The 16,365-nt window shown below is 46.3% G+C and overlaps 1 protein-coding gene across 2 annotated transcripts in view; it reads right to left on the bottom strand.

Moving 5' to 3' along the window:
* PDCD11 (programmed cell death 11) overlaps positions 1-16,365 on the bottom strand; it is a 43,445-nt gene that overhangs the window by 22,352 nt on the left and 4,728 nt on the right. For both annotated transcript variants that reach the window (XM_043925515.1, XM_043925516.1), the window contains exons 5-18: positions 15,186-15,347; positions 13,560-13,683; positions 12,968-13,149; positions 9,562-9,669; positions 8,210-8,416; positions 7,440-7,564; positions 7,195-7,255; positions 6,402-6,548; positions 4,456-4,707; positions 3,784-3,918; positions 3,093-3,287; positions 1,960-2,130; positions 958-1,177; positions 7-156 (exon numbers count right to left, since the gene is read on the bottom strand). In XM_043925515.1, the coding sequence (XP_043781450.1) occupies positions 7-156; positions 958-1,177; positions 1,960-2,130; positions 3,093-3,287; positions 3,784-3,918; positions 4,456-4,707; positions 6,402-6,548; positions 7,195-7,255; positions 7,440-7,564; positions 8,210-8,416; positions 9,562-9,669; positions 12,968-13,149; positions 13,560-13,683; positions 15,186-15,347 (2,239 nt within the window). The remainder of the gene's footprint in view (positions 1-6; positions 157-957; positions 1,178-1,959; positions 2,131-3,092; positions 3,288-3,783; positions 3,919-4,455; positions 4,708-6,401; positions 6,549-7,194; positions 7,256-7,439; positions 7,565-8,209; positions 8,417-9,561; positions 9,670-12,967; positions 13,150-13,559; positions 13,684-15,185; positions 15,348-16,365) is intronic.

Raw genomic sequence — 16,365 nt, 5'->3', positions numbered from 1 at the left:
ATTCACCTGCCCGATGATACTTGCTGGCTCTCAGGACCAGGCCGGGCACGGGGCCCTCACTGAACAGCACAGAGCCATCTTCCAACACCTCCTGCACCTCCAGGTCAAGGGCCATTCCAGGGGTCATTTCAGCCAAAGTCTGGATCAACACAGAGTCTGACAAAAAGCCAAAGGAAACAGGGATTAACAAGATGAACACTCACCATTCTTTTTCCTTTGGAAATATGCTGCCATATGGAGGACATTTCCAATGCTCTGCATTGGAAACACTGTGAAGATAAAACCACTCTTGGTAAAAATGTCTGATATCCATGAACACTCCCATCACAGGCAGAGAGACCTATGCCCCCTGCTAATCTCTCCTGGCCACAATCCATGGAAATAGCCAATGAATGTCAGGAACACATGCTTTGTTTTGGCTTTGGAATTTTCATCCTTTCTGTTTGGAAGCTACCCTTTCAAGCTTCTTATTCCCAAATCCCATCAGGGTTCCAACAATTCTACACAATGTTCAACACTTAGGAAGATCAGACTAATAACCCCCACGAAGTCCTCCAGCAGGTCCCTGGTTCCATTTTATCACTCACCACACGTGATGAATAAAGGAACAGAAAGTGAAGGGGTGAATGGATTCACACAAATGCAAACCTGCGGCCACAGAACTTAGGGGAATCTGGATTCTGGACTAGAAGGGAGCACAGCAACTCCAGGGATAACAGCGATGATCTTTTATCGGAATCTGGGTGGCAGTCAAATGGGGGTGTTCATTTTATAAACATTTACTGAGCAGTACCCTAACAGATCTGTGCATTTTTCAGAGGTCCTACTCAGTTTTTAAAAGTTAAACCTTGTTTTTTTAAATATCGGGGGAGCCAAACAACTCATCGGAACAGAGAAGCCTAATGGAGGCTCCACATGCTCCACCCTGGCCCTCACTGTCTGCCCTACTGCCCCCACCTCGGTTGCTCATGAGGCTCCGGACGCCCTGCCGCTCCTCCAGGCACTGGCTCAGGAGGAGGAGGCTGGTTGTGGCCAGGTCCCCCAGGGTGCAATCCGACAGCCGCAGTGACAGCAACATCCGCTGCTTCTCCTCGTCCACGTTGGTCACCTTTGCAACCACCGTCTGCCCCTCGACAAAGTGGTCACTTGTGGAGGTCACAAACTTGTCACTCAAGATCTAAAGGGAAGAAGCACAAATGAACAAAGGAAAGGACGCCTCTATTAGAACACTCCCCTTGAAACACCCAGAAAGAAGTATGTGAGGCAGTAGGTGTACCCCAAGAAAGTACCTCCAGTTCTGAGTACAGCTCTATTCCTGTCCGTAAAAACACAGGAGGCGCCCCTGGCTGCCAACCCAGCCTTCTAAGGCCACCCAGCTAAGAAGGCCCAGAGCAACTCTCTGCCCCTCACTATGCATGCTTCTGGGGCCCTCCCCTCTGCTCCCATCTTTAAAATTGTTTTGGCAGGAGATGCAAATGAGACCTGCCCAGGTAAGACATGAGGGAAACACACTGAGGGAAGGGAAGAGAGATTTATGAATTGTCTGTGACAGGAATGAGCGATGCGCCCTGTGCTCTCCATTTTCTTACACGGGCTTTGATAAGACTCCCTTGCCCTCTGGGTCTCAGTGTATGCAGTAGGCCTAAGTGATCCTATGGGATCTCTAGGATCCTCTCCAGTTGTAAAAGCTGGCCATCCAATGACCTTCCCAACGCTAGAGCATGAAGTGGAAAAGCTACCCCTTCCTCCAGGACACAGCCCTGAGCCAGGACACACAATGGGCAAGAGAAGTGTGCAGATGGAATGTCAGCTCCGCTCCTCCTCAGCCAGCACCTTTATGTGAAGCCCCTGCGAGTGTTTCTAGAGAATATAGAGTATCCTGCTCTTCCCCACCAACCCTCCGGGTCTGTGACCCTGTTGTCTCCCCTCAAAGGCCCTTGTGCAGGAAGCTGAACTTACAGCTTTGGGGGCCAGTCCACTAAGACCTGAGGGGAACTGGACGAACACACCATAGTCCTTGATGTTCTTCACAAAACCAATGAGCAGCATTCCAGGATGGATTTCTGAGAAGCTCTTGGGATTCTGGCCACCTTCTACTGCAGAGACTAAGGCTGGCTTCCTGCAAAGGAGCTAGTGGACTTCATCAAGGAATGTTCCAAAAAGGGTAGATGCACTGTCCACCTCTCCCGTCTCCTTTCCCCACTCTCTCTACCACAGTGATTCTCTGAGTGTGCAGACCAGCAACCACCGCATCGCCTGCAACCTGAGGCAAACCCTTACGCACCACCCCAGACCAGCTGAATCAGACGGGGTGGGGGCAATGGGGACAGCAGGCTCTGTTGGACCAAAATCCTCCAGGTGACTCTGATACACACTGAAGTCTGGGAATCACTGCTTCATCCCTTTTCTTATCAACTTACCTCCAGATTATCAGAGGGGACCGGAAGAGAATGGCTCATCTCCGGTGGCGTGGCAGCTGGATCAGCCATGACACCACCCTCCTCCCTCCATCTTATACCAACCAACCCTATTGCACCTCCTCTGTCCATCTTCATTCTGAGGAGATTTCATTTTACATTCTGTGAGAAAGAAGGCAGGGTCTTCCTTCTAAGCTGCCACACTAAGACCAAAAGGAATATTCTGAGACCCGTATCTCAGCAGGGGAGAGGGAGAGGGAGAGGGAGAGGGAAGGAAAGAGGACAGTAGGTACTGACTAACTGCTCCCACTCGGGGACAAGCACTAAGTGCCCTGAGAAGGCTGGGTGTGCCACTGGGGGTGTCCCACCGGGCCCAGTATGCCACGCGGCCCCCTCCCCAACACCCTGGACTCCCACTCTGCGCTGACCACTAGCATCTGCAAGCAGCACCTCAGTCTTGCTCTAATTACCACCAGGTAAACAGAGGCAAAGTGCAGGCTTGCCCACTGCTGTGGTTTGATGGATGGGTGTACCTCTGAAGGCAAAACCCACTTCTTTCCCATGAGTTTCCAACTAAGAGCAGAACCTGACCCAGAGGTCCCCTGTGCCCCTCCCCAGAGGCGCAGCGCTCCCCCACCTCCACTTCCGTCACCCCTACAGCCCAGTAAAGGATACAACCCGCTCCTCACTCGCGCTCAGACACAGGACCCGGTGCAGGGTGTCGCCTGTCTGGAGCCAGTGATACAACAGTGGGCCGTTGGTGACATGGTCCGAGAGATGAGCCGTGGGGAGGAAGCCAGGGATGTTGTGGGGCAGGACAGCCACCTTCAGCCCATCTTTGGTCTTCTCTAAAACCTTCACATCCACCAACTACTCAGGGAGGAGAAACACAAAAATACAGCACTTGCCTTGGGAAGAGAGCAGCCTGTGTGGGTCAGGCGGAGATCAGAGGCATCAAATTCCAGCACCAGGGATGACTGAGAGGTCGAGATCAGAGAGGCAGCTTTCTCCCACTCCTACTCCATGCGCCCAAAGGCCCGGCAGGCACACACATCACACACACAGCAGGACCCATCTGCTGCTCAGGTCGCTCCTCTCCCAAGTCCCTCCAATGGGTCCCAAGGGAAAGACAACCTTGCACGCTGGCCCAGAGCCCACAGAGGAAGAGGACAGCAGCACACCGAGATCAAGCCAAGCTGCAGCAGCATTCTCCTTTCCTAAACAGCGTCCCTGTGCTCTGACACACGGCCCCACAATTGTAACTAGCTCCTTTGAGCTCCCCCCTCCAAGGGTGCCAGGACCCCAGTGTCAGTGGCACCCTGCTCTCTGCTTCTGTAACTAAAATTTGTCTGGAGAAGTCAGGTACCTGCCCAGCACTAACGGCTTTCTTTTTCTTCTGACTCTGTCCTTCACACTCTTGCTTGGGATCACTCGACAGCCTGAAGGACAAGAGCATCCTCTCCTTGGACGGCTCACAGTTCAGCACCGCAACCTTCACCACCTGGTGAGAAACCACACCTGCTTGGCCCTGGAGAGAGGTACCCCCCACCAGTGCCGCACAGGCCTTGGGAGAGCCCCCAAGACTCTGGATCAGATCAGAAGGCAGTGAAAACAAGCATACTGAGAGTTACACAGAATCCCCATGAATCAGCCTTCTGGGTGAGAAACAGACATGAATGAATTTTGGGGTATAATCCCAAGTTTTAAAAAAACTCTTCCTAGACAGCAGCACACTCACTAGATTTAGGACAGTGCCCCCTTGTGGTGACACTGGCCTCAGAACAACTGCTGATAGGAGTGACTCAAGTGTATTGTGGTGAAGACCAACACCTTCCAGGTTGACGGCCTAAGGTCCGTTAACTTTACCAGTAAGCCCTTGTGAGGGTTTCTCTCTGTTCCAGTCCATCTCCACTTAGCTGGCTCAGGCCCACTACCCTCATGCTCTCTTCCAGATGCCTTAAAAAGCAGCCCTCCTACTCCTTCAAATCTGTGTTCCCAGGGTCATCGAGGAGAGGAGCCTGTCCAGGGGAAGGGTTACCTGGCCCACGTAAAAGACACTCTCTGGGTCAGGGATGTACTCGGCACTGAGCTCGTGCCTGGGCACCAGTCCCTGCACGTCATTGTAGAACTTCACGATGCAGCCGTAGTCCTTGACCCGGAGGATAAAGCCGTGCGTCTGCAGACCAGGCTTGGCATCATCATAGCAGGTAATGGCAGGAAGTTTGGACTCAACCAGGGTTTTCTTCAGGGTCATCATGAGCTTCTTGGCTTTAGGGTCACAAAGCAAAACCTAGGGACAGGATATTGGCTGTCACCAAGTCATCCATTATTGAGGGAGCCACTGCAAGAGGGAGTCTCTGCCACCCGCTGAGCCCGAAGGCCACGTGCTGTGCTGTGCTTAGTCGCTCAGTCATGTCTGACTCTTAGCAACCCCATGGACTGTAGCCCACCAGGCTCCTCCATCCATGGGGATTCTCCAGGCAAGAATACAGGAATGGATTGCCATGCTCTTCTCCAGGGATCTTCTCAACCCAAGGATCAAACCCAGGCTTCCTGCATTGCAGGAAGATTCTTATTCTTTACCATCTGAGCCACCAGGGAAGCCCAAGAATACTGGAGTGGGTGGCCAATCCCATCTCTAGGGGAACTTTCTGACTCAGGAATTGAACCGGGGTCTCCTGTATTGCAGGCAGATTCTTTACCAGCCAAGCTATCCGGGAAGCCCTGACCTGGGCCATGGTCAGTCCCTAAAAACCCGCTCTCTCTTTCTCTCTGAGAAAAATCTTAACTGTAGATCCTCCCTGCTTCCTGCTGGATGATAATCCAGCGAGCGTTCATCTCCATTTCAAATGTATCTCCTCCTGTAAGTGACCCCCTGGGCCTACAGCAACGCTCATCATGCCATCACACCTCCAGGGAGGCCTGTGTCGGTTACTCCTACCTGGCCTCCGCTCCCTCTCTCTCCTGGAGCGCTGCATCTTGTCTAACAGAATGAATGACGGAATCTGTTCACCCGCTCAGTCCTCAGTACTGCTGTGTGTTCACCCCCCTCAATACAGCTGTGTACTAGCTATAAACTATGACTGAGAGAACCAACCACCTCTTATTCCTCAAAAGGTCATCTCCTTGAAGGCAGAGAAATTCCTTTAACTTCCTAACCCCATTACTGTAAAATTTTGTACCAATGGCTAACCAGTATCTTTATTGACTCAATAACGAAATTACATGAAAATAAGAAAACCTAACACTTGAGTGTGCATACACCAGGCCCTAAGCACTGTGTATTATCATGTGTACTCTTTACAACTCTGTGCAGTTTCTCTCAGGTCTATGTTGTAAAACACTCAAGTTTGGACAGCTTTGTTTGGGCTACTTCTGTACCTGACACACCCCCTGATCTTCCTAAACCTTCCAAATCCTACTGATCCTTTCCAGCTCAAGCCCCGCCTCTGCCAGAGATCTAGAAGACATTATCATATAGAGCCCAACTTGAAAAGTGGTTCTGCCATTTATTAGCCATATGACTCTGGGCAAGACACTTGGCATTCCTAGCCTTTCATTTAAGAGGAGGAAAACAGCACTTCCTTCTCATGGCCATTTTAAGGATGAAATGAAATGTTATGATGTGCCGAGCTCAGCAACTGGCACAGAATACATGTTACATGGTAGCTGCTATTGATCATCACTGATTCTCAATGATTCTTGCTGCCCCGGCCTACCCTCATCTCCCTGTTCTGAGATGTGGCCACAGCATACAGCCTGCACCAGGCCACATGGCCTGCACTCTTCAGGAATGGATATTTTAACTCTCAATTATACCGTACAATTATCAAAGGCAGGGACCCACTTTTCTCTTCCCAGTGCCAGGCACAGCACTGCAGACATTATGTGGTCACTTTGCGGAAAAAGGCAGAAACTCCACCTGCGAAGCACTGCTCTCTTCCTATCTGGCCAACCCCACCGGCAACCCTTCGGAAGGCTCACCCGGCACTTGACCTCATCCCCAACGTGGTATTTCTTCTCCGGATTCTTCATAAGGATGTCGGCCAGGTGCATGGTAGGTACCAGGCCCCTGATCTGCCTGCCCATCTTCACCACCATTCCGTGTGGCTTTATGGTCAGCACTTTGCCCTAAGAATCCAAGGAAGATGACATGATGCCTCAAGAATGTCTTTCCTACACTTCTTACAACAAAGCATCTCACACCTCTCTTTCAAAGTTTAGCTTCCTAAGCTAACTACCTGTTGTTCCAGATTTCATGGGGCAAAGCACATGCCCCACACTGGGCTGGATGCAGTAGGGTTTGTTTATGAGAACCTTCACACCTTTCTGTGTGAGCATCTTCCTGTCTGTCTTACCAGTTCCATCTCCAATGGAGAGGACTAGGTCTGCTAAGGAATGAACTCTACGTATAAAGGGGAGCTGCTCCACTGGGGCTAAGTGGCTACAGACAGGAGAGGCAACTGGAACTGACTCCTTACTAATATCCCAGGTGGCTAAATTACCAAAGAACTAACTTTTGACCTGGTCTAATAAACACCATCAATTGTCAAGACTGATGATCTACTGCCTCTGTGTAGTGGCATGGTGCTAGCAAGACTTTACCGTGAAATTAATTTCAAGTCACCCAATAGAAGAAAAACAAATCCCAGTTAGCAGGCAGAGGGAAGGAGCATGCCTTTAAATGTGTTCATCTAAGGACTAATGAGCTGCCAGTTAACCTGTGAACTAAAGACTGAAGGTGGGAGAGCGTCTAATTACATGCTTGAGGTCTTACCTTAACCAAAGCCCCAGGTTTGATGTCATGATACCAAAGGAACTGAGCTTCAATAATAGACCTAGAACAAAAGGCAAATACAAGATTAAATACATTAGGGCAGAGGCTGACTAAAATTCAGGGCTACCAAAATCACACTGGCAGGAAAAGAACCCTTACCAAGTAAGAACAGGAAACGCTGTGAGCGTGCACCACAGACAAAGACGCACACCTCTATACCCCACACAGTGAGTGGACAGACTTACGTCCGCAGAGAGAGCAAGGCTAGTTCATCCATTTGGCTGTAGTCGATGATTCTACACTTGTGAGTGTTCCCTGGCTTGAAGGCCTCAGGTTTGAAAGTTTTCTTTGAATTGGAGAGGTGGTTGCGCTACAGAGTACCAAGTGATTAAGGACAAGTCATAGGCAAGAGATCGGAGACAATCAGACATTAAATCAGATGTGCAAATGACTCAGAACATTTATCACCTACCATAAAAACAGCACTCTGATTACATGTTAAAATAACTGCTCTAACTAAAAAACTGTTTTTTACTACCACAGAATCTCTATAAAGTCAGAGAACAGTCTAAATCATGGGTCAATAAATCACAGTTCACAATGAAATGCCTATTTTTGTAAGTAAAAGTTTGCCTGGAACATGGCTATGCCGTTTCATTCACATACCGTCCTTGTTGCTTTCAGGCTACAACAAAGATGAGTAGTTAGGACAGAGTCCATATGGTACATGAGTCTAAAATATTTACTATCTGGCCCTTTAAAACAACTTCACCAAGCCCTGGTGTAGATCCTAATTAATTCCTGTTCCAATCATCAACGTGGTATCAATTAAGGCAAGCCAATTTTAAGGTACTCTAATATAACAGATTTTGTTCAAGTTCTTATTAACTGTCTGCCACGTTTGGGAAATTCAAAAATAGGAAACTAATACTCAGGGATGAAGGAAGCAAAAAGAACGCATGTCCCTTAAGTCCTTCTGGTGATGAGAACCTGATGAAACAAAGAGACTCCTTACCCGAGCATAGGCCAGAGCACCATCCTTCAGCTTAAAGGTGGCCCCGGCATTGCCAAAAAAGCCCTGGACGGGCACGTTATCCAGCACAGCTCCTAGCTGTGGGCACAAGAGCCGGGTGAGTGGGCGCCCAGGCTGCAGGAAGACGGGGCGCAGGCTCAGCCGCACAGCTCTCGTCCGAGGATGCACGCAGAGGACACAGGCCCGTACCTAGACAAGGGACACAATGAGGATAACGCACGCTGGAGACAAGACACCCGGAGCCGACTTTCAGGGGTTAAGACTCTCCCTGTGCTGACCAAGTTATAGGTGGAAGTACTAAAATCAGTTTGTACAATCAAACGGCATGTGGAAAATTCACACACAACACCCCAGAGGAACTACGTCTGACTGAATCAACGCTTACGCAAGGGCAGGAACACGGGTATCATGGGTATCAGGGTCCCCTCAACACCATGAGCCTAATAATGCACATGCAACAGGAGCCATGCACTGGCATCACTGTATCCAGAAGCTCATCTGAAAGACCAGAAACAGCCTGCTCTGATCACAAGGTCATAGCATGTAAAATGTCTCAACTCTAAAGTATGACTACAAGGAGAAACAAAGTCACTAGAAAGAGGTTCACCAAAAAATCAATAATATTATCACCGGGTGCTGGGAAAATCTACTTTAAAAAATAAAACAACAAAAACAAAAAACCAACAAGGTCTCTATAGCTTCCATTAGCATGAGTTACTGGTAAAAAATAAATAAATCATTTTGGAATTTTTAATAAAAATTAAATTCTACACTTGTGACTATATATATTCTAACTCACAGTTAGAATATATTGGAATTTTCTTCCCAAATATCCACAATCATTGTAGAAAATTTGAATATTTAGATCAGGGAAGAAAAATCACTTAGACTTAACCACTAACACTTGACTGCATAATCAGGCAGTATTTTAGCCAGGTGTACCATAGCACTTTCACATTCACATTCATCTCATATAGCACTTTCATATTTTGAAGACAAACATATATATTAAACATACATTTTGTTCTCCTACATTAACACTTTCTTAGAACACTTTAAATTATAAAGGTAAAAGTTTCACTACCAAGACAGAAAAAGAATCAGAGTCCATGAAACAAAAATTCCAAGGTGCTTTCTTCTTCACAGGCTCCTATTCTAATCTCAATCCCCAGAAATAATCACTGACCGTTTCCTATGGTCCTTCCAAGACACCTCTCATTCTCCTCACCACCCCTAACACCCAGCCAGCCAAGTCCCAGGACCTGCCTGTAGCAGCTGTGACACTGGTTGCAACTCAAGTGAAATCAAGAAAAGATAAATGCAACATTTCTTACCTGCTGATTTGAGAAATATGTTCCGGCTTTCTTAGGATCCAGGTGCATAAAGTCAACCAGGCCATTGAAGAATGAGAGGAATTTAAGCGTAAGGCCAAGTGGAGTCACCTAGAAATAAACAGAACCAATTGTGAAAAACATCTCTCTGAAAGAATCAGGAATGAGAGAGACTGTTCATACTAAACATTCAAGGCCACATTACCATAACTCTCCCCCACCCCCCACAACCCTGATCATCTTTCTTAAAGGGGCAGCACAACCCCTGGCACTGGCTCTTCCTATACTCAGTAAGCTCACCCACCACCACTACATCCCCCAGCCTGAGAGGATTCTCCACTCTCAGGATTTCCCAAAGGGATGGAAGGCACTTTACACAAAGATCCTTGAGGAACCGCCAGCCTGACAACTTGGACAAGATGTTGCTAACTTGGTGATGTGCTCAGGCTAACATGGGAAAATCCACATGCGTGCAAGAGGGAGCTACTAACCACGAGCAACCAGAGGCTCGCAAAGCCAAGAAAGCAGGGTGACAAGGCCCTCAAAAGAGAGCACTGAGGTAGGGAAACTAAGTCAGATCCCCAGGTCCTATAGGGTTCACCCTTCTTCCATCTCCATAGAAAGTGGGAGACTTATTCTCTTGGAAACTGTTATCAGATTCAAAACACAGGAATAGTACACAAACCATGAAAATGTGAATTAAGAAAAATTCTGAATATCATACAGATATTGATATGAAGACATCCAGCCCCTTTCAGCCATCCAGCTCTTAGGCAGCCAGGTTTATATCCTTAGATCCTTTCTAGAGAAATCTAACATGCCAGAGAGGATTTCTAACAGTGACACCTCGAGGTTTCTTAAAGATGACCCGCTAGCTCCTGCCCCTGACAGGCAAGTCGGCCAGACAGCAAGTCCACCCAGGCTCACAGATTTCCAAGCAGTTTTTTAGTGCCTCTCTCATAAGATGGCAGTCAAACAAAAACTCAATAGAGAATGGGAGGTTTAAGTTGAGAGCCTCTCCCTAAGGTAGGCTGCAAATGCATGCATGTATCAAAACAGAGTGTAAAAAGTAAGAAAATTAGAACTGATCCATTAAGTCCAACATCATACTAATAGGAATTCCGGAAAAAGAAAATTAAATACTTTAAAATATCTGATAAGGGGCATGTATCTAGAATATACAAAGAATTCTTTTTACCATAACAATAAAAAACAATGGATAAAGGACTTCTGATTCAATATTTCTCCAAAAAATTTATAAATGGCCAATTCGCAACATGAAAAGATGCTCAACATCACTAATCATTAGAGAAATGCATATCAAAATAACAAAATACCACTTCACACCCACCCCTTCCAGGAGAGCCATAATAAAAAGAAGGAGAAGTGTTAATGAGAATATGAAGAAACTAGAACTCTTAAATTGCTGGTGAGGATATGGAACATTGAAGCCACTTTGGCTGTTCCTCAAAAAGTTAAACACAGAGTTACCATATGACCCAGCAAGTCCATTCCTAGAAATGAAAACATGTGTCCCCACAAAAACCTGCACACAAATTTCACAGCAGCATTACTAAGAGCCAAAAGTGGAAACAACTGAACGTCCATGAACTTCATATTCAGTCATAAAAATAAAAACCCTCAATGAGCTTTGCTGGTAGACAACACTCACGTGCATGTGTGCATGCTAAGTCGCTTCAGTCGTGTCCAGCTCTTTGCGGCCCCATAGACTGTAGCCCACCAAGCTCCTCTGTCCATGAGACTTCCCAGGCAAGCATACTGGAGTGGGTTGCCATGCCTCCATCCCCCTCCAAGAGATCTTCCCGACCCAGGGATCGAACCCACATCTCTTAAATCTCCTGCATTGGCAGGCAGGTTCTTTACCACTAGCACCACCTGAGAAGCCCTCACAACATTCATATGTGTTGTCATAACCTGTTCCTAGAGGAATTAAATACACCCCTGTGACTCCACTAGAAGAGGATTCTCAGAGGCTTATGCCTGGTTTCTTTCAGACTTCACTCCATGGGCCTTTTCTCTTTGCTGATTTTGCTTTACCCCCTTTCACGGTAGGGGATCACAGCTGTGAGGACCACTACATGGTTAGTCTTATGAGTCTCCATGGGGAATCATCAAACCTGGCAGCGGTCTTGGGAATTTCAAGACACATTAAGTAGAGATTAACCTCCAATGTGCTTTTAGGGGACTTTCCTGGTGGTTCAGATGGTGAAGAATCCACCTGCAATGTGGGAGACCTGGGCTCAATCTCTGGGTTGGGAAGGTCCCTGGGAAAAGAGAATTGCTACCCACTCCAGTATTCTTGCCTGGAGAATTCCATGGACAAAGGAGCCTGGTGGGCTACAGTCCATGAAGTTGCAAAGAGTCGGACACAGCTGAGCAACTTAGCATGAATGCTTGTGGTTTTCTGAGGATGTTTCTGGAGAATGTGACACATTAAAACAAGTGAGTAAACCAAAAAAGAGAAATACATGGAATCAAAGAATGTTCTATCCAATACAGAAGAGTGGGGAAGGATCCAGAATGATAAAGACCGGAAGCCTCTGGATATCAGCTATTCAGCAGCTTTATAAAGCAACCAGACTGGAGCCAGATGACAGTAGAAGGACTCCAGATGGGAAGAAAAATAACAAAGATTATTTTAAAGGGTTTGAAAATATAGAAAATAATGAGGGAAAAATAACTATAGGATGTATGAAGAAGCAATGATAGGAAGAGAATTCAGCAAATGAGAGAAACAAAACTGATCACTAACTCCAGGGTTGGGGGAGGAAATGGTTCAAGAAACAAATTATATTACCTAGTTCAGTGAGTAAACAGTATTTATGTGGTTGTAATGACTTAAACACTGAATAATGATTTAATCAAAAGTTGGGAGAAGGGAGGAATAAGAGCTGAAATTTCATCTACCTTGATAAAGGGTTAAAACTCAGTGCCTCAAAGTGTTAAACCATGAGATCTAGCAGAAGCGTATTACTTAGAAATACAGAGGTAAACTTTAAAAGATAAGCTAAAAGAATTAAAGATGGAGGTTCAATGGGGTGAGAGTTCTTCATCAGAAGCCTTTTAATATTAATACCATTTAATCTTTAGGTCAGCACTGTCCACAGCACATATGTAACTGAAGTCACATATGTAATTTTCAGTTTCCTAGCAGTCACACTGTAAAAACTACAAAGAAAGAGGTGAGATTTGTTTTAATAGTTTACTTAACCCAATACAGGCAAAATATTATCATTTTAACATGTGATACTGGCTATATTTCAAGTACTAATGGCCACATGGGACCAGGGGCTACCCGACTGGACAGCACAATTTTAGACTGTGTGCACTCTACTTTAATACAATTTATTTTTATTTTAGAAAATAATAGTAACAATGAATGGCTTACCTTCTGTACCTGCGCTTTGACCACCAGTCCTGGTAGCAAACTATTGAGGGTCCAACTCTGCTCCTCAGTAGCAGTGGCAGCAGAAACTTCTGAGTGACCAATAGACAGAGTGACCACTCCTCCACTGCCCTTCACCTCTTCAATGAGGCAGTTCAGGTACTGACCCACCTTCAATTTAGCACCTGCAAGTCCAGCCCCCCAAAAGGAAAAAACATCTGAGAAGAACTTTTAACTTGGGCTCAAGTGACACCTTCAAGATCCATGGCCTACTTGTCCAGTCACCATGCAGTACTCCCCATATTCCCAATTTTCAAGAAACCATCTACAAAAAAGGGAGTGAAATGACTCTAACTGATTTAGAATCAACTACCACATAAAAAAATACAAAAACCTCAACAAGGCAGGAGAGTGCTGGTTCAGAGGCCCTGAGGGTCCAAATTTCAGTGGAATCTTCTACGTGGGAAAAAGTGAAACTGAACCATCAGATTTTAGTGAGCCTGGCACTCCACCCTTACTGAAATGGTGGCATTTAAACATAATCCCCACACAGACCACCTCACAACCATGCACTCGTCCTTCTCCTTCCCCTCACCTTTGTTCTTCTGCCGAATGTACTCCTGGGCTTTCTGCAGTGGCAGAAAAGCTCTGGCCCCACTAACACCGATGTCCACTAGGTAGCCATGGTCTTCCAGACTGGACACAGTGCCCGTGAGCAGCTGGAGGAAGAGAAAGCATTCCCAAAAGTTAAAAAGTCTACGGTCATAGGATACATAACCAACATTCACTACCAAACACGCCAAACATGACTGTCCCCACCAATGGTCTCGACAAATCATCCCAGAATCCCAAGTATCCTCCCACTTTTAAATTTAAACCTCAATTGCTACAACACAGGGAATACAGCCAATATTTGATTATAACTCTAAATGGAATATAACCTTCCAAAGTTGTGAATCACTAATGTACAACTGTAACTTGTATAATACTATACATCAACTATACTGAAAGAAATTTTTTTAAGAAAAGGAAAACAACCTCAATCTCATTAAAGGATAGAAGAGGGAAAGACATCAATCAACTTTAACTCTCCTGGGGTTTGAAGATCTTATGGTTTCCAGACAGTGAGGAGCTGACTAATGGAATGACAAAGAGGGTTCTCTTTCCAGAGGATTTTCAAAAGATAGGCAAGCCTTTCATGTCATATACATGAAAGGGGTGCAGTGCTGGCACCCCCAGTGCCAAGACAACTGAGAATCCAGAGCCACCCTTCTAGCTGTCATCATGTCTTTTCTAAGCACCTCCAACACGCCCCTCACTTCACCAAAAAATCTTGCCAACCTCCTTTACATTTCACTGGAAGCACTGTGGCATTCAAATCTGGCTCTAATAATCACTACCTATTTGGCCTTTGGCCACTTAAGTCAGGTAAACCCTTTTCAGTCTATTTTCTCAAATGTACAAGAGTGATACCTATTGGCCTCACAAGGTAGCTATGAAAATGTCTTCAGAGAAAGTGTCTAAAACAGCAACTGTCAAACAGCCACCTCTCAGTACTTGTCAATTTCCAACAACTTACTTGTGGTGTGTTCCCCATTCTACTCAATGTTCAGGGCTTGGCCCAAACTTCACTGCTTCTAACCAAATGTTTCAAGATCACATTGATCTCCTTCCTCTTAAGTGAGTACAGTTTACATAAGTGTGTTTTACACCTACTCAACTTGGAGGTGCTGGGCAGGGACTCACATCTCCTGAACCACCCCTGGACTGGGAGATCAGTAGTGGAGTATCCATTAATACGGCTGACAGACTAACTGCTCTGTCTACCCTGTCTCTTGCTCTGACAGCAGCCCCCAAGCTTTCCCCACAAATTTCAGTGGCTTTTGAAAAGGACTTCATCTGTGAAGAAGTCTCAGCAAAGAAGGCACTTCAAGAACTTACTTTCTCACCCTTGCTAAGGTGCCTTGGAGGCATCTTTTTTTCCCCTACCAGCGAATGTGGGGCTTGCTTTCCCTTTCTCCCATCCAGAATGATGTGATTAGGTTCAAGTCTTCAACTTCCATTAAGTACCCAAAGCACCGTGGAGATCTTCCCCCAGGAAAAGACACACCCCCATGTATAACAGTTAAGCTCAAAGTGAAGGGTAGTCTAGACACCCCAAGAAGGCAGGACACGGAGAAGGCATGTTGCCTACTCCTCCTCCCTCACCCCAGATACGTACCATGCCAGGTTTCAGGGTCTCAGCACTCAGCACTTTGTTGACATTTTTGGGGTTCAATGATAGGATGACATTCTTTTTGCCCCCCTTTGTGGTATCCAGACTGCTCACCACACATCTCACCAGCATTCCAGGTGAGAAGAGCTCAGGCAAGCCAACCAGGTCCTGCATAATACAAGTGAGAAAAATCTGATATATACCTTTCCCCTAAACTGAGAATTCACTGCCCGACCCTGATTCAGTGGTTTCTCATCCTTAGATTCCCAGAGCCCAAAAGGCAGTTGAAGAGAGTAACTGCCCCCCCACAAAGGCATTGGTTTGTGGCCATGTCACAGTCTTGGATTACAGGTAAGGTCTCCAAACATCTTCACACAAAGGCAGATATAAAATGATTTGTCAAAACAATCTTCTACAATTACTGTACTTCCTCGTTTACTTCCTCATCTTCCACTTACTTCTCAGCTTTCTGCAATCTGCGTTCCACCCCCTCACTCCATACTTGATCTCCCAACAAAATCTCCAATGACCTCCACGTGGCTAGATGCAACAGCCCACTTTCCAGTCCTTCTCTCACATGACCTTAACGAGGCATTTTACTCTGGTGCTGCTTCCTTCCTGAAACACTTCCTCACAGCTTCTGACCTTTCCTTCATCGGATTTTTCCTCTACCTCACTGGCCCCACCTTCTTCTGACTGCAACTCTCCTTTTATTCAGCAACTAACATACACTGTTTACTCCTGGTTCAGTCTTTCAGTCTCTTCTCCCTTTGTGTGCCCCCTATAAGCAATTTCTTCCTCCTCTACAGCTTCAACCACCACCTACTTACACAAAGCAATCTCACTGGGCTCTAGAATCACCTATTTACTGGTCGTCTCAATTGTACCTCAAACTCAACACAACCAAAAATCAAATCATGATCATCTCTCCCAATCCTGGTACCCTTTCAGGGTTTCTTATCTCAAGATGACCTGGCCAACTGTTAACCATGCTCAACAGAGACCTAGGACTCATTTCTGACATGTCTCTTGGCCTTGCCATCCATATGGAATCCATCACTAGGCACTGACTTTACCTCCTCAGCCCTCAGTAAATCCATCAATCTCACAGCTTGGACTATAACAACAGCCTCTGAACTAGTTCCTAAGCAACTACTCATGCTGCTTTGATTCATTCTGTCTTCTG

The sequence above is a fragment of the Cervus elaphus genome, chromosome 15, assembly GCF_910594005.1.
Source record: "Cervus elaphus chromosome 15, mCerEla1.1, whole genome shotgun sequence".
Taxonomy (NCBI): Eukaryota; Metazoa; Chordata; class Mammalia; order Artiodactyla; family Cervidae; genus Cervus; species Cervus elaphus.
This window is presented reverse-complemented; position numbering and strand designations above follow the sequence as displayed.